The 25,605-nt window shown below is 41.8% G+C and overlaps 1 protein-coding gene and 1 pseudogene across 1 annotated transcript in view; both read left to right on the top strand.

Moving 5' to 3' along the window:
• The first annotated feature begins 2,961 nt into the window (after nt 1-2,961).
• On the top strand, nt 2,962-4,779 carry LOC147895809 (chitinase 2 pseudogene; annotated as a pseudogene).
• Nucleotides 4,780-18,210: 13,431 nt separating this feature from the next.
• The window catches only part of LOC147895808 (Tetratricopeptide repeat (TPR)-like superfamily protein), a 42,799-nt gene continuing 35,404 nt past the window's right edge, over nt 18,211-25,605 (top strand). The window contains exons 1-3 of the mRNA XM_087382685.1: nt 18,211-19,398; nt 19,865-20,078; nt 20,298-20,747. Coding sequence (XP_087238811.1) covers nt 18,638-19,398; nt 19,865-20,078; nt 20,298-20,747 — 1,425 coding nt within the window. The 5' untranslated portion in view covers nt 18,211-18,637. The remainder of the gene's footprint in view (nt 19,399-19,864; nt 20,079-20,297; nt 20,748-25,605) is intronic.

Raw genomic sequence — 25,605 nt, 5'->3', positions numbered from 1 at the left:
TGACCTCCTCCTCTATGCACCTTGTTCCTTGCTTCATCTCCATATCTGAAACCCTTCTAACTAGGAGTAGAGGAAAGCTCAGGGGGGAACTAAGCTCATTCCAGTTGAACCATGGAAAGCGTATCTCACCCTCATCATGCAAAGAAGTTGGCATGTATCTGAGGTGACTGGGAGTCACCTCATGCAATCTTGTAACTGGAATCACATTAGTCTCACTATACTAGACTAGATTTGGTGGTTGAGGCCAATAGGAATCACTATGACAGACAAGAATCGAGCTTCAACCAAAGAAGGCCCCCTTTCATTTCAATAGAAATCATTTATTCACGTCAAACCTCCACGGCTTAATCAACCTTGGTCGAGACCAAGTAATGCTCAAGGAGCATGCTAACTACTTTCTTCCATGGTTGGTGCAGACGTGGAGGCTGATCTGGAATAGTGGTCGTCATGATACATTCATGTTCATGTTCAATACAACATAGTGTACATGTAGCTATATCATGTGCACTCCTCTCTCTCTCTCTCACTTCCACTATCATTTATGTCACGTCCTCCAAAAAAGAAGGGAGGGTTAGAATAAAAAGGAGGGGGGTTGTTTTAAATAAAGGTATGTAGCCAAGCTTTGAAAAAAGGTATATAAAAAAGCACCTGTGAGTCCATAGTGGCAAAAAATGCAGAACGTCAGCAAGGAGCGTAAAGCGAGGTAGGTCGTGGTGTGCAAGGGGAATAAGGCGGTGTGCATGGGGGGTAAAGAAAAGCGAAAGGATAAGGGGAAAAGAAAGGGGAGGAGGGGGGGTTAGGTTTCAGGATAGGTTTGGTAAGGTGTGGGTAAGGTTTGGTAGAGATAATAAGGTAATTAATTTAGAAAAATATAATAGAAAATAATTTAAAAATAAATTGAAAAGAAAATAAATTTGAAAGGAGGGGGATATGGTAGTCGAATAGGGGAAAATGGAATATTGTATTTGGAGGGGGGAGGGTATTAGGAAAGAAGGAAGAAAGGTATGGACTAGTAAGTAAAAAAGGAGATTAAAGTAGGAGATAAGGAGGAATAGAAAAAAGGGGGTTTTGGGTTATTAGGTTAGAGTAGAAGTAAAGGGGGTAGGGAAAAGAAACAGTTAAGGAAATAATGTAAAGAAATGGGGAAAATTAGGAGAGTTAGGAGAATAAAATGTAGTTAGGGAGATGAGGTTAGCAAAAGAGATTAGGTGAAATATAAGGAAAATGTCAAATGAGGAAGGGGGGAAGAAAAAAGGTGTAAAGTAAATGTAAAGGGGAAAGTGAATAGGAAGTGTGTGTGTACTTTCTAACAACCATAAAGCATATATATCTCGTGCAGAATCAATTATGTGTTTCATGTTTGTTACTTGTTATGGAATTAATTAGTTAGTATTTTCAACTTCATATCACATTTGTAGTAGTCCAATATAAGTGTGTTGAAACTAAATATTATAAGTTAAAGCTATTGCAACACGTTAAAGTCCACTTTATCCTCATTAATCTAGGTCATGTACAAGAGCTATTAAAGCACACTCAACCATTGTGTACTACATGTATATGTAGTACACACTACGTGTACATGTATGCATGGGATGCAACTTACATCAAGAGAAGGGTGACTTGAGGGAAGAGAGACACTGCTACCAAAAAGAATTATCTATGTATTGCCAAGAATCTATAAGGAAATGTATTCATTGATGGGCATGTATTGCCAGCAAAAAAAAACCCTATAAGGAGATATATTCATTGATGGGCATGCATTCACATACATGTGAAAATAAGGAGGTGATTGAAATATAGATGTCAATGTGTTTTGTCTTTCTTTTTGTTGAAGTTCACATAGAGTGAGACATAGAAAGAAATGTGAATATAAGACAAAGGAGGGCCTTTCATTGTAATTTAAAGAGTAGAACAAAAACAAGCAAGGATAATATATAAAAGGAGTCAATCTCATAGTTTGAATGTACTAGTGCCATTTGGCAAAAGAGAGTTGAGAGAGAGAGGGGAGAGAGAGTTAGGAAGAAACGTGAAGATAAGACTCTAGTGAGTTCAATAGAAAGCATTTTATTTCTTGTGGAGTTAAAGCAAATATACATACATGCATACTTAAAGGCAATTTTGTTAAAAGATGATGTAAGAGTGCATCCCCACGCTAGCCAGTGGCACTCGACCAGCACCACTGGCAAGGAGAAATTGCAACCCCATGCATACTTAAAGGCAGTTTTGTTAAAAGATGATGTAAGAGTGCATCCCCACGCTAGCCAGTGGCACTCGACCAGCACCACTGGCAAGGAGAAATTGCAACCCCATGCCTTCTAAATGCTAGAGCCACCATTTCATCTTGCGTTGGAATGTTGGCCTGGCTTTGTGGATTTTCCAAGTTCTAGCTTAGCATTCCACTGTTGGACTAGCTAAACCGAAACATAAGCATCTTTATTGTTGAAACCGCTGCCTCTCCACCCTCTCTCATGGAGACTTCAGCATGCACACTAGGTGCTCGACTGATTTCAGACTGTTTCAAATGGTGCAACTGGGACTATGTGACTGCTAGGCTTGCACATCCAACACACAGGGACCCAATCCACCCCATTGTGTCCCTTGCCCAGCTGGTGCCCAGGTCAGGTGTCCCTCTAAGGGTTTTTAAGTAGTAGGGATAACAGGAAGGTAGACATGGGGAATAATCAACGAAAGCTCGTTTTGCTCTCTCTTAATTTTCGGTTTTCTTCATTCAAACAGGGAAATCATAAAATGGAGATGAAGTTGAAATCTTGACTTGTGTTATCTAGGACGAGTAGCCGGCAACCGTCGTATCTCCGTCGTATGGACGTTTATGCTGATTCTGCGTAGCCGTCCCTGAACGGCAAACTCCCAACTCCACACACTACAAATTAGCTTTCCCAAATCGTCCACACCATTCATGCTACGCCTCTGTTGCTGCACCACCGAACCTTATCGCCCACGATGAATTTGAACCGGCTCTGTCTCAACGCTATTTTGGCATTCCAGTTACTGCTTGCTGCTCCGGCTAGCGCCTACGCTCTCAGAGACGCCTCACGCTCCAACGGTACGCCTTGCTTTTCCTTGTTCTTGGGTACCAGGCTGATTGAGTCGCTGGGTTTCGTCCGATTCTATTGCTAACAAAAGCGCCCAAACGTAAGCACGAACTCACACTGCTTTAGCTTTCATTGGCTTCCTCATCCAGGCGACCAGTCCGTCACCAGCACCTCCAAATGCAAAGTCTACAGTGTTCAACTAGGGGAGACTTGCTGCCTCCTCTGCCAAGCTGACAATATTTCCATGTCGGACCTTAAAACAATAAATCCAGGGCTAATGTGCGAAAATCTGCAAGTTGGACAAAAGGTTTGCGTCGCTCCACAAAGCACTCCTCCAGGCCCTGCTTACAATACCAGCCCCACGAAAGTTTTTAGGCAGTACATCGGTGTCAATCCAAATGCGGTGAAATTCATGGATGTTCCCATAAGCTGCTGCGAGTTGGAAGTTCACTTTATTCTATCCTTCGCAATCGACTATGTTATGTCGTTTGAACAGACCTTCAGTCCCACCAATGGAAACTTTCAAGTGTACTGGGACAATGTGACTTTTTCGGCCGACTCGATCAAGGAGATCAAGCAACAGCATAAAAACGTAAAGGTAATGATGAGTTTAGGTGGAGATTCTATAGGTAATATCATCCCGCAGCATGTGGAATTCAAACCGGACAATGTTTCATCGTGGGTCGAGAACGCGGTGGCGTCTCTAGGGGAGCTGGTAAAGCAATATAATCTCGATGGCATCGACATAGATTATGAGCATTTCAATACCTCGCCGGCCATCTTTTCTTCGTGCATTGGGCAAGTCATTACTAAGCTCAAGAACAGCAAGACAATCGCAGTTGCATCCATCGCTCCTTTTGACGATGTTCAAAGTCACTACGCAGCCCTGTGGGAGATGTATGGCGATATGATCGACTACGTAAATTTTCAATTCTACACGTATTCCACGGAGACAAGTGTGGAAGACCTCCTGAGCTACTATGAGAAGGCAGAAACGTTGTACAGAGGTGGGAAAGTGCTTCCAAGCTTTAGCACGGATCCTGATGCGTTTTATCCTAACACCACCATTGGTGAAGCTGGTTTCACGCCAAGAAATATGTTCACCGTTTATTCTCAACTGCAAACTACACATGAGCTGGCTGGAATGTTTGTCTGGGTTGCTGATACCTCTGTTACGTCCATGTTCCGATATGAGATGCAAGCGCAAGCTTTGATTCTAGGTTTACCCGGTCACTGACAAGAATCAGCTATCGTGACAACATTCATCCGAGTCCAGCTTCGTCGTCCCGCCTGCCATTTGTTTGTTAACTCGACCCTTCGCTCTACATAATCGGCGTCCAATTGACCCAGTGGATTCTGGTAATTCTGTTAGCATTGCCTCCTTCGATGGAGTGCTATAGTGCAGTGCCTCCTTGGATGGAGTGCTATAGTGCAGGATTGGAACTTTTTCCTGAATTTCCACTTGTTATTTTTTGAGTTGGTGGAGGTTTGGGTGAATTTCCACGTCTAATTTTTCGAGTTCTCTGCTTGAAAATGCTATTTATGGAGATTAGCCTAAGGCCCTTAAAGAATCGTGTTCTCTCTCTTTTGTGCTCTTGGTTTTACCACTGCAAGTACCCATGAGCACATGTGCACTATCCTTAAAATCATCATATCCTAACCCTTTAAGAACTAGGACGTAATTTTAAGATTAACTAGGATGACCAAGCATCCCACCTCTCACTAATGGAAGGACTTTACACTCTTTCATTTGCTTTCGTTAAAGGCAATAGACTATTTGAAAGTATGAGTCTTAAAGGTTTGGTTTATACTATTCATAAGGGTCTATTTTCATTACTTATATACAATGCTTTCTAAATTTAAAAAGACGGTCCAGTGAAAAAAGTAGCGGAGTGTTGGTGATAATGCTTAGAGCAAGATTCATCTCTTCAATAGGCCGCATAGCCAACTCCACAATATAACCAAACGATCGGAGTTTCTACATGGCATATTTGCCATCATCCTATCACCAATGTGTATCCCAATTCATTCCGCAAGGAATTGGTCAGGCATATATGAAGACACAAAGTCCAATATTTATGGGCATCCAAGAAGAGCTTCACCATTTCTTTGATAATCCAACCAATGACAGAAGCGCTTGCTTGATTCTAGATTGTATCTCCCTCTTCTTACATAAACTTGCATTTCTAGTGCAAGACAATGTTTTCAAGCATGTTCTTACTCACATTAAACATCTATTGATTCCAACCCTTTGGTGCCACGTGTCCACACCAGGTGCACCAAGTATGAGGGGTCCCACACCCTCGCCCCATTGCCATGCATGCCCTCTCCCACTCCTAAAAACAATCGGTGGGATATGGGAGAGTGTTACACTCACAAAAAAGAGGACTCTAAGCTCTTCACCACCTTGGAGTTCTCTCTAGAACTCTCCTCCAAGCCCACTGCCATGTGGACTCCTAGATACCAAGTGTCCTTCTAAGGGACCTTAGTCTTTACCCCTTCTTGTCATCCCTCTCTAATGCTAGGCCCCACTTATGCCTATCCACAATAATTTATGTCCATCATTGTAGTGTCAAGCCCTCTTAGTTTCTTGCCTCACCATAATCACACCGTACGACTCGAGGATTATGGCTGACCTAGCATTCCCTTCCCCTTAAGAACGGTTTACATCCTCAAAAAACAAAATTGGGAAACCTCCTTTGGAGATTGCTTACCCTTTCCCATGTCAAACTCTCTTCAATTCTATCTTTGCACTGAACTGGACATTCTTGCCATATTGTATGTCATGTTCTTTTTTCTTGTCTATCTAAAATTCTTTCTGGTTCATGTGGTAAAGTAGCAGCTGCGTTCAACGAGCTCAATTAGGTTCAATGAGCTCAATTAGGACTTCATTTCCAATGAGATTATCATCGTCTCCTAATTTTCTTTTTAGCTTACTTACATGAAAAACTGGATACACTCTACATCTCTCAAATGAGTCTCAAATAAGGCTAATTTGTAAGCAAGTTCTCCAATTCTTGTAAGTATCGTGAATGGTCCACAATACCTAGGAGACAACTTTTGATATTTACCTGTCTTTAAAACACTATTGCGGATTGTTTGGGTAATTGCAAATGTTTTTCCTTAAAGATTCTCTCAAAATTAGAGGGAAAATGTGCACAAAATTTATAGTAGCAATTTATCAAAAGGCTAAAATATACAGTATTTTAGGTTCTTAAAAAAATTTATTACATAGAATATACAACCTTTCCTAAAACTAGACACTCAAACTTCTCATTTTGGGATGCAAGGAAACTATAATGAAAAAGAATGTAATTTAATACACTAAAAGATATTAGAACATATGAGCAAATGAAACATTATTGAATTTTTTCACTCCTTTTATTGAATTGGCTCTAGTGCTTGTACATACACACAATTTATCTCTAAATTTATTGCAATGTGAATTTAACTGGCATTATTACTTTTACATGCACATATGATGTCTCAAATTTATTAAATTTATGAAATGATCATGCTTGAAATCATGAAGATCATAAGATAAACTTGTGCATCAATTCAAATTTAAGTTCCATACTCTAAAGATAAGAATGAAACTATTATATACATCATAACTTATATTTGTCATTTAAGTTTGTTAAAATTTGGAATTACTAAATATTACAGTGTTTGTCACATCAAGGATGCCTTGGCTTATTCATGCTTGAGACACAAACAAAGTTCTTCTCTCTAGAAAGTCATGAAGAGTAGTCAATTTTGAAAATGTATCAGAAGACATTTTGTTGTTACTTATCAATGATCACTTTTCAATGGTTTGTTTGATTTTTAAAATAAAGTCTTTGTTGATCCTTAGTTCCAATAATAGCACAATTACCTTTCCATTTAGGATTCATGATTACGTTGAATCTTTTTCCTTTAAAAAGTATGAATCTTCGTTAAAGATTTAATGGTTGAATTTAAAGATGTTTTTCCTGGTGACTTGTCTGATGGTTTACCTCCTGAGCGAGATGTAGATCATAAAATAGATATAATCTCGGATCTATCCCTATTTGTAAACTACCCTATAGACTTAGTCAAATGGAAGAACGTGAGGTCGAAAGACAATTAGTTGAATACCTTAGAAAGGGGCAAATTCAACCTAGTAACTCACCATGGTCATCACCAGTTTTACTGGTAAGGAAAAAAGATGGCACTATGCGTGTATGCATAGATTATATAGAGCCTTAAATAAAATCACCAAAAAAAAAGTATCCTATGCCTCGCATTGATGAGCTCTTTGATCGATTGCAAGGGTAAAACTATTTTACTAAAATTGACTTAAGATTAGAATATCACCAAGTATGAATTAGGAAGAGGATGTTCTTAACACATCATTTCATACTAGGTATGAGCATTATCAATTCAAAGTGATGCCATTTGGTTTACTAATGCTCCAGCAACTTTCATGCCCCTTTCATGGCACTTTACAAATAGTGTTTTGAGGCCATATTTAGGTGAATTTGCTATAGTATTACTAGATGATATCCTCATCTATAGTAAAATGAGGAAAAAGCATCTGGAACATTTAAGGAAAGTGTTCCAATTGCTTAGAGATAATTCTCTTTTTGCAAAAGAATCCAAATGTGAATTCTTTGCAAAAGAACTGAAGTACTTGGGACTTATTATATCCCAAGAAGGGATTCATATGGATCCCAACAAGGTTAGGGACAAATTGGAATGACCACAACCTACAAACCTACAAGAATTGCAGACATTCTTAGGTTTATCTAGATTTAATAGGAGATTCATCCAAGACTATGCTAAGATTGTTGTTCAAATGACAAACTAGCTTAAGGGGAAGGGAAGTACCTTCATATGGGATGAATCTTAAAAGAATAATTAAAAGTGGCTATAGCGTCTCCTCTGGTCTTAAAGGTAGTGGATCCCATGAACCATTCGTGGTTAAAACTGATGCCAGTGATTTTTCTATTGGGGCGGTACTATTACAAAGGTTCGACCAATAGCTTTTGAAAGCAAAAGGTTAGATCGTGCCCAATGAAATTACTCGACATATGAGAAGGAGATGTATGCTATAGTCTATGCTTTGAAGAAATGGTGACACTATTTATATGGTGTCAAATTCAAGATCATTTTTTATCAAGAAAGCATTAAATGGATTTGCAATTAGCCAAAACTTAAAGGTAGAAAAGCTAGATGGGCTAAGATAATGCAAGAATTTGCTAGGCTATTTTATGAAGCATATTTATAAGTTATATGGGCTACTAGCCGCCGCCAGTATTGTTAGTGAGACTGAGATAGCAAATTTAATAGCCATTTTTGGCAGGCTGTGTTCATGAGGTTGAAAACTTCTTTGAATAAGAGCACTGTGGATCATCCACAGAGTGATGGTCAAACTGAAAGGGTCAATCAAGTCATTGAGGATATGCTTCAAGCGTGTGTAAGTAAGCGGCAAACTAATTGGGAATAATATTTGCCCATATTAGAATTTGCATATAATAGGCCAAACATTCAACTACAAGTTTTAGTTTATTCATGATGATGTATGGATTCCAACCTAGAGCCCCAATTGCAGTGCGAATGAAAAAGAGAAGCTTCAAGTAGCCAAAGACTTTCTTAAAGATATGAATCAAATGATTAAGTTAGCTAAAGATAGCATCAGAAGAGCTCAAGATAGATCAACAAGTCATGCAAACCCCCACTATAGAAGGTTGAAGTTTGAAGTAAATGAGAAAGTCTATCTCAGGATAGCTAAATCTTCAAAATCCCCAAAACACCATTGCATATTATTTGGGTAATATTTCCTCCTTAAGAGAAACATTTGGAATCTTTGAAAGATTTTGCATTAAAAAAGGGGCCTTTTAAAAGAAATTTTAGAAGTGCTTTACTCATGACTAAAGGATTTTCTAAAATGATCCAAAAAAGCCATATTTCTCCAAACTCAAATAACAAACCCTCTATATCACGTGCATTCAGGGCCTATTTTTAAAATCCCTTATTTGTAAATTTTTCATCAATAAAATGTACCCCTTTTCTATACAAATATGTAAATTTTTTCCAAAACTATTTTAAATAGTCCCTTATGTATATATATTTCTGTAAATTTTAGAAATAAAAAATATCCTTTTGTTGAACTCACGTGATAGGGTTACATATGATGAGTGACCCCCCCGAGGTATGTGGTCTCTCTGGCAAAGGGCAATGATAAAAAGGTTTGGGACACCATGATTCATGGTGTAGAGGCGGAGTTCCAAGACAGATGTTGTCCTTGGTCAAGAATGGTTGTATAGTCTTGGGCATAGCTTATAGCGGGGTTATTTGAAGAACTCCATTATATTTGAAAAAGATGGTAGAGTTTTCTAGATCTAGCTTAGATTTAAGGAGAACATGATGTGCCCAACTCTCCTCTTATTTGTTCAATGGAATTGGAATGACTTCTACAACTGACCCCCCCGAGCCACATACTTATGGGGCACTTGGACTCTCAAGCAACTTCAATTTCTTAATGAGCATGTAGTTTGAGAAATTATGTGTTACGCTATCATTTGCCCCTTTATTTTTCCATGCATCCTCATTAAATCATGAGGACCAAAGGTGAGCTGCCATAGTGCCGATGATAAACAACACATATGGGTACTATCCTCATGATAAACCTCTATTTTAGTGTATGTTTCAGTACCATTAAGCGACAACACTTGCACTACATGTGCTTGTTTTTGTCGAGGTTTAATTGGGGCTTTAGCTCCTGCTTGTTTGTTTATAGGGCAGCTCCAAGCAGCATGGTCTTTGCCCAAACATTTGAAGCATAGATTTTCTTGCTTGGCCCTTTTATAATCCTTTCTTCAAGAGAGAATATTTTTGTGTTTGAGGTTTCTTAGGTGGTGCCTGAGAAGCCTCCTTGTTGAAGTGCCCTTTCCTTTTTAAATTGGGAATTTTGTTGAACTTAGGAACAAAACTTTTTGTTCTGAACTTCTAGCTTTGGATTTCCCCATCGTATCATCGTATATTTGAGCATACTTAATTGCTTCATCAAAGGTCTTGGGATAATTTCCTATCACCTCGACCTTATATGTGTCTTTCAGACCTCTCACAAACACCTTATCTTCTGGAATTCATCAATTCCTTTCAACTTAAGGATTGCCTCCCATAGTTCGCTATGTACTGGACTAGAGTGTTTTTACCCATAATACAATTGTCCCTTAAGAAGGCATACTCAAATTTAGCCCAATACCTAGGAATTATGTCATTTTCTCTAAGGCTCATCCACTATTTACATGCCTTATTTCAAGGGGAAAGACTCGCTTCCATGACTTGATTTTCGGACGGGTATTCTTGAGTTGATGGAAGTCTCACCACTTTTGCAAGAACGTAATAATCGCATCGTTGTTGCATTCTTTTTCTTCCCCATTGAGAATTGGTGGTTTTAAAATGTTAGAGGTTTTTTAAGTCGAGAAGTAGATCTCTCAACTTCACTAGGAGGAGTCATTGATTGTGCCATAGGAGATACCGATTGAGAATCAGCTAGTTTAGATATGGCTTCAATTAGGGCTTTTAAAGTATCATTAATTGTCCCTAACTGCGTTTCTATATTTTGTCTTCTAGTTTCAAGTTTAATGAATTTCGAATATGGAATTCTGTAATCACGGAAATCAACGTCCTCCATTCTATATTATCTTCCTGAATTTCATTATGCACTTCCTCATGTATTTCTTCTTCCATAATCATCTTTCCCTTTCTAGCTCTTTCCTCTCTCTTCCTAATTGTCTCATCTCTTTCCGGACACGTAATTTTAGAAATTAGAATTTTATAGATACTATAAAGCAAAAAACTTTATCAAGAGAAAAATATGATGGCCACTTCCCTGGTATTTGCTCGAGGCTTAAAATTGGATTTGAATTCAATTTTCTCTCTTCACGCCTTTGTCTTTTAATCCCACTCTTCAATTTCCAACTTCAATGCACCACTGGATTTTCTTGATTTGGATCTTTAAATTTTTGCTTAAAATCAGTGAGGCTAAAAAGAATTTGGGGTGGCTTGGAAAGAAAGAGGATACCCTTGGAAAGAGGGAGAAAGAAGATGCTTCAAGACCTTTGAATAAAAATAACTTTGGAAAGGGGTATAAAAGCAATGACAAGGTTGCTTTTTGTAAAGGCTTGAATTTTGAATGACGTGTCCTCTATGTTTCTTTCTCTGTGAAGGTCGAATCCCTTGCTACAAAACATCGTTTTGCTCTTGCTCTGTGTAAATCATCATGTTGCTCACTTCCTCGCTTCAACTGCTTATAGCTTGAGGCACTCTAGAGAAGCACGAGCACAAATGGCTAGTTGATGTTTTCTTCTATATGGCGTAGGCATTGGGTGATGCTTGCACCAATATTGGGCAATAGAGCGGCTAATGGACTTCATGAACCACTTTGAGTGGATACAACTCATGCCGGATGACTAAAATATTCCCTACGCATCACCGCACTGAAGTCATGTTGATCCAATGGAGGATATTGTTATAGCTGATGAAGTAAGCACTGACCATCATGCCGAAGTCAGCAGCAGCCATGGAAGGAGGAAGAGGAACTGAGAAGGAAAGATGGCTATGGCATAGAGGGAAAATTGGAAGGAAATGTACATCTCTAGTTTCCTATTTCACATCGGTTTCACCTATGGGATTTGCTTCAAAACAATTACTACTTATGGAACTCAGCGCCAACACATAGATAGTGAACCACACCCAATTGAATAGAACTCAGGGTCTACGACGCTACATCAATCTCACATCAATATACCCATAGTTGCAATGTCATAACGTTTTGTAGTCAGCTATCTTCATAAGCCCCTGGCTCTGATACCAATGTTATATTCACAACAATGTCATGCTCTAATACCAATCTTACACTCACAACAAAGAGGGATGTAAGCTCTTCACCACCCAACCATGAGTCCACAGAGAGAATCAATTTGTTTTCTCCTTAGAGTTCTCTCTAGAACTCTCCCTCTAAGCCCGCTGCATGCCATGTAAACTTCTAGATGCCAAGTGTCCTTCTAAAGGACCTTAGTCTTTACCCCTTCTTGGCATCCCTCTCTAATTCTAGGCCCCACTTATGCCTATCCACAATAATTTATGTCCACCGTTGCACTGTCAAGCCCTCTTGCTTTCCTGCCTCACAATAACCACACCGCACGGCTCCAAGATTATGGCTGAGGTAATAGAGAGGGGTCTATGTCCCTTCTTATATCTAAGGAGATAGCCAATCCAACTTTGCATACGTGATAACTCCACCAATGACACGTGTTGTCCAGTGCCCAAATCCCTTCATCAACACATTTCCACGAGGGGGTACCAAGGGGCTTAGGCCCATATTTCAACACCCCTCGTGGGCGAAGCACCATCAAAGGTGGGCTGACCAAACCAAAGGCCAACCCAACCAACAAACCTATGGGACACGAAATTGCACGGGGTAGGACAAACCAAAGTGCCAAACACATGTCACCATCGCAAAGAGGTAATTAGTTGTGTTGGTGCATGTAGACGCCGCCCCACCAAGTTGTACTTCAAATATTTGTCACGAATCACAACCCTTCACAACAAAGTCGTGCTTTTTTTTAAACAATCTGCCATGAATCACTACACCTTCGTAGCACAGATGACGAAAGTAGCACGAAAGTCGCCACGGGTCATCGCATCCTGTGATAATGCACAAGCCACCGAAAAGTAGCTCTGATACCATTGTTGGGGTGCAGAAGGCTCCACGTGTCCACATCGAGTGCACCGGGTATGAGGAGTGTCCTCACCCCATAGCCGTTCATGGCCTCTCCCACTCCCAAAAAAGAGCCAATGGGATATGGGAGAGGGGTTTATGTCCCTACTTATATCTAAGGAGATCACCAATCCCACTTTGCATATGGGATAACTCCACCAATGACACATGTCACCCAGCGCCCAAAGCCCTTCATCGACACATTTCCGCAAGGAGCTACAACCCATATTTCAATAGATTAAACATCTATCAATGCCAATCCTTTGAACTCTCCTGCATGCTTCATTTTTCTAAACGCCTCCTTGCACTCCCCTACGATATCTTGTGCCATGTCCCGATTAATGATTCCCGCTCAACATGCATTATTTGAAGTAAAATCGAGCAAGATGCTGCCAACGTGCAAGTTTGTGCGGAACCATTGGGCATGATGTAATTGTGCTAGTCCTTGTACGAGAGCATGGATTAGATGGCAAAAATTGATTTAAAAAAGTTTATTCTTTGTTGCACATCTCCCAATCCACCAATTGCATCTTCCATCTGCCTGCGTGCCCTCCTCTCTACTCCTCCCTTCAAGTGCAAATTAACATAATGCTAGAAGGACCCTTCATTGTGTGGCAACTGGAGAAAAAATTTGGGTTAGGCACACACTATTAAAATATGGTCTGATGATCCATTGATTGCATCCTCAATTCTTCCATCTGCCTGCGCCCTCCTCTCTACTCCTCCCTTCAAGTGCAAATGACATAATGCCAAAGGACCCTTCATTGTATGGCAGTTGGAGCCTGGAGGAAAATTAGGGATAGGGGCCTGCCATTGAAATATGGTGTGATGGTCCACATGGTCTATTATGTGGTTGTTTCAATAACTCTCATGAGATCTAGGTGTCTCCTTTATATGGCCCCCTCTCTTTGTGCTTCTATAATGCTTGCCAAGATATCATCTTCGTTGATTGAAACCTAAGCGACCTATTAGACGGACTGATACACAGTCCCGTAGGTTTCAAACCCAATCTATTCTCCCCAAAAGATCTCTCTTTGCTGAAAAATGTTCCAAAAGTCACATTTCCTATGTGACTAGCTCCTTGCTATAGCCTTTGCACGATATGTCCAAGCACTATGCTTATCAAGACTGTTGTGTCTTCCTCCTCTAACCGCTCAGTTCGCTCCTTTGCTACTCCATATTTCAAGGCCAAGCTCTTCTCTAGTTCTCAATCTGGTGGTTCTTCTTGTCTGATCATAGGAGTTTGCCTTTGCGCTCAACCCATCTCGTATCCCATTTTTTCATCTTTGTTTCACTACACGGTCTATGACATTTGACGGAGTTTTAGCACACATCTCCTTATACCATATGTGCACTTTGCCTATTTGTTAATTGAGCCAAATAAATGCATCCAACTCCCAATCCACCATGTTGGCAAGCATACGATTTAGGGCATCTTCTTCAAGCATTGACTTTTGTGTCTTGTATAATCTTTACCTTGAAATTTCATAGCCTCTCCGTACTTCCTATTATGCTCTACATCTTTTGCTCCTGCAAGCTATTATTAGCTCTAACAATTTCTCTTCAAGCACCTAACAATTTTGTTTTGCTTTATTATTAACCCATGCTTAAGCTTACTTCAAGCGGAACCTTCCATCTTGCTACTTGCTAAAAAAACTACGTGGAATTGAAAAAATTGCGTGGCAAATTGTATTGGGTAGATATAAATATCCGCATATACAAAAATCCACGTGTTAGTGCAATATGTGGTGTGCTGAATACAACGCATGAGACAAAGTGCGTCAAACCACCCCCCACAAAAACCATTTTCCCTTCTTTAAGAGTGCAAGGACATAACCCTTGAGTGGTCCCATCTAGCTTTCAGGCCTTGTGGTGTGCACAAGGGACAAGAACTACCCCTGTGGGCTAGGCCATTCCATGAGACTAACCATAGGAGAGGACAATCACCTCTCAAATAAAAATCAATGGGACTAACAATAGGAGAGGACAATCACCTCTCAAATAAAAATTCAATTAAAATTGACAGGGTGCTTAAAAGGAAGTGGCACCACTATTTATCCAAACATTGGCGGTAACAAAAGCATAAATATCAACGGTCAATGCATAAGTACCAGTGGTACATCTATTAGTACCGCCAATTATTTGCATATTACCAATGGATGAATATGCACTGAATTTTTCCAATGGTATTATGCACTGGTAATACGAACTTTCCTGGCTATTACACCAGTAATATGAACTTTCCCAGCTATTTGTTGCTTATTATTACACTGGTAATATGAACTTTCCTGGCTATTTATTGCTTTTTACCAGTAGTAGTTGCTATTTATTGGAAATGTTTAGCCAATTTTTTGTCTTTTTTAAAACCAGCAAGGTGTTATCGTCATCATTGCATGTGTGATTTTGTGAAAGCGTTATGCACAAATACAAATCACACAAAAAATTGCATGATTACATAAATATGCAATCCTTGCTGAAGATGCATGCCACCACGAGTTGCCCAAAATTCTCCTTATGGACCTTCGAGGGACAGTTTTTAGCAAAGTGACCTCTCACTCCTTATACACAAAACAAGTATTTGAGAAGGCACCGAGCTGAGTTTGTTGAGTGTGGACCAGACCATTTGATAGATTAATACGGTCAGCATGATCCCACAGCATCCATGCCCCCATCTAACTCCAAACGAACAACTTGCCATTGGAGGTATGCACAATAGTTTGCCCGGTACACATGCAAAGTATCCTAGAGAGTCCCTAAGCCACATAGGCAAGTTTGAAAGGACCATCCGAATTGACACTCATGAAACACGAATTCATCAATCAACTGGACACTCGTGAAACATGTATTCATCCTAATAGAAAGCGAAAAGGAGAAACTAGCATAGCCACATCTACAAACATGAAAGAGTGACCCACGAGTTCATTCTTAATAGCTTCATTAACACAATGCAAAAGAAAGAAACCTTCGTACACATCAGAGGGCACTTCACATTCAAACTTCCAAACCTCAAAAGCTCCTTGAAGGAGGGGGCTCTACTCGTAAAAAACAACTATGACCCCCTTGGCAAGCTTCCCTATTTTCAGTTTGACCTTTTCCATGGGAGCTTCACTACAAAAGAAGTGCTTTCGCCCCAAATCCACTTCTTCATCCCTCCTCACGAGGTCTGCATGCAAAAGGATACAAGCCTACCTGTTTGACAACTTAGAGAAGTCATTGCTAAACAGTCGGGTTACTATATGCACATATGTTGATTAGCCTAGATCTGACTTCTCCTTCGTGTCTTTTGCCCCATGTACCACTTGATCCCCCCTCTCCCCCTCATCAAGACCCTTGGACATCTTCTGAATCTCCACCAACTTAGCTTCGTGATTTGCACCACCCTAAAGCTCTTGATGATGCTTCACCCTTGCACCAAGGAATGGAGTAGGGTCATCTCTTTCCCTCTCCATGATGAACTCATGCATGCACCACTGGCAGCCAAGCACTCCATCCTTGCCTCGCTCACCTCCCACGAGAGATTCTCCACCTCCTCCATGTGGGGGAATAATCCCTCCAATAGCCATCTAAGTCAAAAAAAATTTGTAATTATACTCGTGATCTCTCAATTGCTTGGCCTTATTAGAGTGCACTCGACTAGCGTCCAACACGTACTTGTCCAAGGTTGACTAAGGTAATAAGTCTCAACCATTCGATGATGCTAGATTTAGAGATAGAATCTGCTCCCTTTCTGAGCATCTTAAAGGTAAACTTCCAAAACCATCTCAAAACTAGCTATGAATAAAAGAGTCTACTTTCTCAAAACCCATATCAATCAAAATTTGGTATCATGAACCTATCTCCTCTTTGACATTTCACATGGTCAAATAATCTCTACCCCCAATTGGCTACCAAGTTGTGAGAAGGTCTCTTAGAGCGCCTCGACATGCTGATGCTATTGTTGGGTAGTGCGATGACCTAGCAGTGGACAGGGCTAGGGTTAGTGTGTCCCTGTGTGAGAGGTCGTCCACCAATCATTGTCTGCTTGCAGATGGTCACCTTTGTAGCCAGTAGTTTTTGCATTGGAAGCTTGGCAACGAGGGGTGGCTGCACCAATCATGATGGCTAAAACTGCCTTCCAAATCGGTTCAGCCAATCTAACATTCGACTACTGGGCTGGAACTGCCAAAATCCCCTTCAACCCACTGTAGGCTAGAGGAAGAGATGGGTCGTGGGGATGTTGATTCCCCTTGCCAGTGGTGTTGGACTAGCGCCACTGGCTGGCATGGGGAGGTGCTCTTAGGGATCATTTCCTTAGTCTTATTGAATCCGTAGGACCACTTTCTGCACATGCTAGTAGTGTTGAAGCAATGATAACAAGTTTTTGCACTGTCTCCATGAATTGCTAGTACTACTTGTCTAGCATTGCAGTGTTGCTAGATGGGAGTTCCCATTTTTCTCTAGTTTAGCCTAGTGATCAGTCATGTTGAAACATTTGGTTGGATTTTTGGCCAATGAAGATGGACGATTAAGACTTCATTAAAGTTTAACCGCAACTCCCCACTCATCAAATTGCGAGGACCCTAGGGATGCAAATAAGGTGGAAAGTTATGGTCTCCGTATTGTATATAATTGACATTGTTCTTTCTAGAACTTGATGCTCCCTTTGTAGACGTGTCACCTTCACAAAGCAGGTTAAAGAACAAGCGAGTACAAGTACTCGTGAGCACTGCCAGGGAGGGAGGGAGGGAGGGGGAGGCAGGTAGAGAAGGAGTGCCTTTACTACTCGGGAGGGAGGGGGACAGAAAGGGAAGGGGGGGAGAGAGAGAGAGAGAGAGAGAGAGAGAGAGAGAGAGAGAGAGAGTTCACAAAAATAGAAAGAATCCATATGGCAAAAGGTTGTGTGGGACACTTTTTTATGAAAGTGTAAGTAGAGCGTTGCCTGGAAGGCAGTGCTAACAAGAAGAAGTGGCATGATTGAGGCGAAGGTTTTGGGGAGAGCTAAGAATCCTTCCCTTGAGCTCTTCACCACATCCACGGCTTCCGTCCCATTGCAACCTTGCATCTTTCTCTTAGCCTCCCTTGAATCCCTCTTTGGATTCCATCTTCCTCTCCTTGTAGCTTGGGTCCAGCATTTACTCCCATGGAACACACAATAGAGAAGAGAGAAGGAGTAGTAGCAATTGTGGCTAGGTCTTAGGAACACCTTCCCTCTCTCTTTGCTGCTTCCTTGGATCTTCATTAGATTTAGCAAATTGTAAACTCACTCCCCCTATGTTGTGCCCCATATTTGTGCAAATTTCACCCTATCTCTTGAAGTTTCCGGAACCGGAGCTAGAGGTTGTGCCGGAGAGCCAAGTGTGGGTCCCCACTAGTACTAGCAAAGGGGGGAAACATAAGCTTATCTTGATCATAAAAACTCAGTGGGTTCAAGTCCTTGAATGAAGCTCCAAGCCGCGCTCATTATGCCCATGGTGCCCTGGAAAGTGTTGTGAATTAAGGAGAGAGCATGGGGTGTGAAGCCTTAAATCAAGACCATGGCCTTTGGACCACGTTCTTGTGATTCGCAAGCTCGGGGGCGAGGATACACACATTCCCACACATAGCACATTACACCACGCAAAAAACTGGGCAGGAGGGGGGAGGGAGGAGAGGGCAGGGGAAGGGGCGGAGGGGAGGGCGAGAGTCAGGAGAGTTGGCGGTGATTCTAACCAAAGGCAGGCTCAACGCAGCAAGCTGGCAAAGAAATACACAGAGAAAGACACACACACTACTTTGGGGTTTTTTTGTCTATGGGCTTCTCTCAGATTTTTGCCCCTTTTTGAATTAGCTTCTTTCTCTCATCTCCTCCTTGCTTGATATGTCTGGCCTTCGAGGTGTCCTCAGACTATTCCGCAGAGGGATCCAGGTTAAAGAGAGAACACGGATTCATGGTCGCCATTGCCCACAGACGAGCCTGCTCCAGAATTCTTATCATTTCCTGCGCAGGCTTGTGATTCCGGATGGGGCTGTTCAGCACATTCTGGGTATTTCGCCTGCTTCGGATCACCGAGGCTTCCACACTACCGTCCCATCATCACAGATGCCGCAGGAAGAAGCTGAAGATTCTTCTCCCCCCAGTGTCCCTGAAGCGTCTAAGGACTCACCCCCAGCTCCCAATGACGAGGTGGTTGCTGATTCAAGCAAGCCTGCCCCTGAAGCTACCGAGGCTGCTGCTATGTCTTCACGAAATGCAATAACCCCAGTTGTTCCCGGAATGCCAGTTGTTCGTCGGGGAGTCCAAGTTGCTCCTGTGGGGGTTGTTTTAACTAGCCAAGGCTTAATCAAGGAAATGACCGACCGTATAAAGAAGAGTTTGTTCCAGGAGGCCATCCAAATTTACAGAGAATGGTTGCAATGCATCGACCCAACCACCGGTCAGCCAAATAAGCCTTTGGTCACACCATGCAACATCGCCCTGCTCGCTGAAGGACTGAGAGGCGCCCCTATAGAGATTTTGTTGAAGCGCGTGGATGAAATGAGGCGTCTTGGCTTAAATCCAAATACGGACACGTTTTACGTTTTATTCAATGCAGCAGCAGACAGCAAAGACTTAGGCGCATTTGATCGCTTGTTTTCTATGTAATTGCACTGTCCTTAGAGAGGGGAAAGGAGGGTTGTGGTTTTTACCTGATTAGTGGTAAATTTTGGGAGCACTGCGGTTATATCTTAAGAGCAATCGTGGGGTTGTACAGTTGCCTTTTCACAAAGTGCCCTTTATGTTTTCATTATTTTTTGTGTACCATGCACTCAAAGGTTGTTCTCAAGTGCTAAGTTTATTATTTGCCGATGGTCCTTCGCGGACATGATCTTCTCATCTGCAGTTTGCAATTTAATCCCAACACACGTAGCAAGGTGATTGATGGTGGATCTTTAGAGCCTTGTGAAACAGATATATCTGGGAAAGTTGGAGTAGAGTTTGGTTTCTATCTTAATGTGGAAGATCTAGATCAGGACTTTCTGTGTCCCTATTCAGGGTCTTTTTTTTTGTATTTCCAATTTTAAAAGACAAATGCATCCATGATAGGCATCTTTCTATGGTTGGCAGGGTTCAGGAGTTGGGGATACCTGTTCAAGGTGAGTGGTGCATCAAAGTGATTGGGATCCTCGCAGATGCAGATGCATACAAGGCTATGGACTATGTGCGGATCATGGTTGCAAATAACCTATCTCCTGACGGTATTATTATCTCCAAGTTAGTTAGTGCATTTTCAAGGATTGGCCAGGCTCTCAAGGCGACGGACATAGTAAGATGGGGCCAGGTACATTGTTCTTGGGATCCTTCAACTGTCGTGATTGAGAGCCCATAATTGTAGAGTGTTTTTTGTACTCTACTTCTGGCAAAGGAGCACTCGTGCAGTGACATGCATCTTATCTCTTCGTCTTTTAATCTCTGTCACCTTCGTTGTCTTCTCCTTGTAGTTTTTCACAAAAGGAAACACAGTGCTTGATCGTGTTGCAAATTTGTTCTCGTTTTGCAGAAAAAGGATGCTTATCCAAGTCTGTTGGCTTTGGGAGACCTTCTGCAAAGCTGCGTGGAAACAGATATATCTGAGGGTGCATTACTTGCTTTAGAGCTGATGTTTGGCAGGCGAAAGGGCAGGCCTATGATGAACCTAGCCCTTGATGAAGGCACTTTGCTGGCAGTTTTGAGTATTGCTGCTAGAACTGGTGATCTAGCTCTTTCTACAAAGGCATGGGAGGTTCTTTACCTTTCTCTTAGGGAAGGCCGTCCTCCGAGCCAGTCTTCTTTTCTTGCTAGGCTCCATGCTGCTGTGACAGGAGGAGATCTTGATTTGGCAATTGCAACGTTGCAAGCCATGGAAGCTGCTTATGGCTCGGAAGCCAATTTGGAGACCTTTTCTCCATTTACGTCGCTGAGGCCGTTTGTATTGGGTTGCTCGAGAGGTGGAGCTGATACACTCGATACGGTAACAAAGCTCTCCCCTAGAATGCATTTTATTTCTAAGTATGGAAACGGGTTTGCATCATTGGCCACAGTCAAAGTAGGTGTACTTGTGTACCATACTAGATGAGCTATGGATCTAACAATTGTCAAACATGCATGCATTTCCTCTGTTTTCATTACCACAACCAAGATTTCACATTGTTCCATGGGCTTTCTTTGAGGAATTGAGGTCATTGAGTCTCTTCATCTTGTCTCAAACCCCAGAGGGCAGCTTATGCTTGATACTGATGAGATCATAGATGTTACTTTCTTTATTTCTGTTTTTCCACCCTGGTCTTAGTTTTGTAAAGAGCTGTGTGTGTGCATGTGGGTGTGCACTGTGTGTCGCTAGAACTTGGTTTTGAACAATTCACTAGTTGTAAGTTCCAGGAGATTGCAAATCCTCTCTTGTCGTGACCCCAGCCAAGGCTCCATGTCTGAGATGAGAGAGAGAGAGTTTATTATTAAAGATTCCATGTTAGAGAGAGAGAGAGAGAGAGAGAGTTCTTTAAGGTCTTTTTGAGCCTGAGAGCTTCCTTGTATTACTAAAGACAACAACAGCAACATACGAAGAGAGAGAGAGAGAGAGAGAGAGAGAGAGAGAGAGTCTTTAAAATACGAGAATGGTTTAAGAATTCACAAGTTAGAAGCTTATGTTTAGCGTACCAAATCAGATGAGTTTTGGGAGAAAAAAGGATGTATCCATCCATGAGATTGGAAATCCTCTGTTGTCGCAAGGTTTCATGTTGTTTTAAGAGTTCATGTGGTTTTTGAAGAGAGAGAGAGAGAGAGAGAGAGAGAGAGAGAGGTGTATTAACATCTTTGAAAGGCCCCGCGGGCCTATGAGACAAAGTACAGAATCAAAAGTGACACATACTCGTACAAGCCACAAAGGGTACACTAAGACCCTTTGCTGAGAACTATACTAGACTAAAATGAGAGAGAGAGAGAGAGAGAGAGAGAGAGAGAGAGAGAGCAAATCCTCCATTGTCATTCCCCCCCTGGCAAGGTCTCATGTTGCCCCTGGCAAGGTCTCATCTTGAGAGAGAGAGAGAGAGAGAGAGAGAGAGAGAGAGAATTAAGGTCTTTGAAAGATTAGAAAGGTAAATGGGACCAAGTTCTATACAGTCTATGAGCGTGGGAGGGAGAGCCTGAGGTCTTTCTTATATCACTAAAGTTTACAACAACAACATACAAAGTACAAATAAAAGCTGATGTGTCATCAGCTGGAGAGAGAGAGAGAGAGAGAGAGAGAGAGAGTTAAGGTCTCTGAAAGACCTGAATGGTTTACAGGACCATGTGCAAAAAATTTGTGAGCATGGGGTTGAGAGTCTGAGTTCTTCTCTCTTTTATAAAGGCTACAAAACAACAAAATACAATCAGTTTGTGAGCCTATGGGGAGAGCCTGAGTGCCTTTCTCTTTTACTAAAGCTAAGGTGTGTCACCAGCTGTTCCTGGTACAATGGAGAGCAGAGCGGCAGCTGCATGTAATGCCCCCTGGCTGCAGCTCTCTGAGCATATCAAGGGAGCATATTTGTGATCTGTAGCTGACAATCCTTGGTCTTTGACCATCTATAGTTGTGTTAGTTTCCTGGATGCAACTACTCATGGTGGATGTGATGCAGTGAGGAAAGGGGAGATCTCAGCCACGGGTATGATAGATGAAGTGGTGCCTGTGCTGGTCTGCCTGAGCAGAACTTCAGGTTTCCTAGTCTGAAGTCGGTGGTCCTGCTCTGATCTGTCCTCATCTTGAAGAAAGAGGTGGTCAGTTTTTCTGTGGGATCCCGCTGTGATATCGCTTATGGCCTTGAAAGGCAGTATGTGTGTCTTGTCATCTACAGAGTAAAAAGAATGAGGCGTCCTTGATTTCTCATGAAGGGAGAGACATGGGTCCAAATGCTTTTGAATGTGACAATCAAACTGCCTCCTGATCTCGTAGTAGACAGCATAGGAAGAGCTAGTGGTGCTTAGCCTCTGCCTCGTGGAGATCAATACTATGCATGATCTCTAGTCTTGTGGAATATCAGCCTTCTGGTTTGAGGTAGCATAGCTGCAATTAATTGAGTCTGAGAGTTTGATTCACCTTTTCACAGATAGGTGATGGCAGAGGCATCTAAGCCTCTGTGCGTGCGTGTGTGTGTGTGCACAAGTTTCTACGTTGCACACACGTGCATGCATAGAGAGAGAGAGAGAGAGAGAGAGAGAGAGAGCATATGATATGATATGATTGTATCAAAGTCTGCTGGAGACGCTTCAGGATCTATGGGACTGGACACTACTATCGAATAGATACTGGCTCTTACATCCAAAAATTGTGAAAAAACATACCTACAAAACTTGCTATGCTGTGAGGATGTGTCTAGCTAAGGTTTTAATTCTTTTTGTTTGTCATTTTCACCCTCTCCTGTGGAGCAGATTTTGCAAGTTCTCAGTGTTGCAGCTCTAATAGCAACCAGACTCCTTGAGTAATCCTCGTTTATCCATATGGAGTGTCCCTTGGGTGGTGCTTGTGGCTGAGTACTTTTAGCCGTTCTTGTGCATCCTGAAATTTCACAATTAATTGTCTTGGTCTGCCCCTTGCAGCCCTACCCTGAAGGCATCTTGCCATTTTATTGCTGAGATATGCATTTTTTTGGAAGACATTGGTGAGGATTTCTTCCTTGTCTTCCTCGTCGCTTTCTTTATCTTACTGCCCTTTCTGTTCTCTCAGTGTTTCTGTTAGCTCATCGATTTACTGTTTGCAAGGTCATCAATGGTGGTGATGATATCCTGGTGTTTTGGCACTTCTTTGTCCTGCATTTGTACCATTTTCCCTTCTTCTGGTTGTTTCTGGATTTGCTGGAATTTGGCATACCCCACCTCTACTTTATTTTCCACCACCAGCAGTCTCTGAGAGAGCTCTTACATGTTTACTTTGAATTGCTCAATGACACTGAACAGCTGGGTGTTTTGCTGTTGCATCTTGACCATTGCTTCAATCATCTAGCCCCTGGTGGACTTGTAGAAGTGAGGGTGGGGGACAAGTTCCCTTAAGCCCAAGTGGGGTTTTAAGGGGGGAAAACATTGTCTGGGTCTTTGTTGCAGCAGTGGCAGCAAGATGAATCCAAAAAGGGCGATAATCCACAGTAGAAGTTGCCCTGCTTTTGTACCTCTGCAGCCGTTTCAAACCACCATTGCCCCGTACCCGTGCTAGCTTTCATAATAATATGAATGCCCTTCACCTCCGGAGTGCCAACAGAAACTCAGTACGAAGACTTTGTATAAATGGATGCTCAAGTATGTGTGGGTGTGTGGATTTGTATGTGTGAGAGCATATTTTTATACTATGGTCTACACCCACTGTTGGGCGCTGTTGACGTCAGTGGGGATGTCATAGTAGCTAGTCCCTGCTATGCATGATGGAGTTTATGGTTTTCAATCTTATGAGTGACTATCGTGAGATTGAAACTGCACTATGTTGTGTTTTTAGAGGATGAGTTTGGGAATGTTCCTGGATTCATCTAGGTATAATAATATGAATGCAAGTTGTGGTGATAATCCACAGTTGAAACAAACAGCCACCCCAGAATTCTCCTTCTTCTGGCGGAGCAATTTGCCATGGCTAATGCACCAGCAGGCTTTGACAACACGTGATGTTCCTTGGTAGAAAATGCAGTGCTTTGCTCCCTCCAGGGTATCAATCTGCCATCGTCACACACTTGCAAGCTTTGGCAGTGCGTTGAATGTCAGTAGAAGATGCACTTCTGTAACTCTGCCTCAATGTATCTATCCGCCGTGGCCTCTCTCCAGCAAGATTTTTGCTGTCCGAAAGTGCTTCATGCTGCCCTCAATGCCTCTTTCTGTCAACCCCAAACCACGAATCACCCCAACAAACCGGTCCTTCATTCGTACACTTGTGCACGGCTATGCAATTTAGGTAGGCTTCCTCTTCGCTCATGATGGAGAATTATTAATGTTAATGAGAGCCCAAAATGGTCTGATGAGCAAATAGCTCTCAATATAGTCAAAGAACCTAGGGAGAGCCTAAATGCTTCCACCATCTTTTCGAAAATGTGACAAAAAGTGCATATTCAAAAAGTAGGAAGCGAATATCAGTTTCTTTCATTTGCATCTCTTTGTCTATCTTGTTTCTAGTATGAAGGCACATTATGGCTGCTTTCCAAAACCCATCTCCTATGTAGGGTAGTAGATGTGAGGAGTGTATCATACACATATCATAAAGTGACAGCTAGTATTCAAAAAACTAGTTTATAAACCTTGAAGGCCAACAATAGATTAACAAGCTAGATTTGTTGTGGTACAAGATGTTAACTCAAAAAGGGCTGAAGTGTGGGGTATAGATGTGATGCTCTACCTTTCCTAACCATATGTCAGTAGCCACTAAATCTCCTCCAAGAAGATATGAAGAAGAATGGATGTAGGATTGAGTGCCTTATGAAGGTGTCAGGTATGTCTTTTATTGCACAATAGACAAGGCTGATGTGCTCTGGATCTTCTCTCAAACGTAATGGTATCGAACCTTAATGTGCCTTGTTTGAGGGGGAAATGCTGTGCTCTTTGCTTTGGAAATGCTACTCTTAGAAAAGAAAGGTCAATGCCCCATATCTGGAAACCCATGTTAGCCTTATGCACGGTCTCAATCGCTCTTTCACTGCACAAGTCTGCTCCAATGGACCTGAAATTGTTGTCCCCAAAGCATGAGAGCCAATGCAAGATAATGGGAGCTAAAGCCCCAAATTCTTGAAGAGTGTGAAATTGGGAAAATAATGTCTTACCAGGAAATCCGAGAGCTTAAAAAGACAATTTTGGCAAAAGCTCCAATTTATGAAGAGGGAAAATGG

This window comes from Dipteris shenzhenensis, chromosome 12, assembly GCF_047967505.1.
Source record: "Dipteris shenzhenensis isolate YYH24624 ecotype China chromosome 12, Dip_SZ_1.0, whole genome shotgun sequence".
Taxonomy (NCBI): Eukaryota; Viridiplantae; Streptophyta; class Polypodiopsida; order Gleicheniales; family Dipteridaceae; genus Dipteris; species Dipteris shenzhenensis.
Note: the sequence above shows the minus strand (reverse complement) of the source record. Positions and strands in the feature narration are given on the sequence as shown.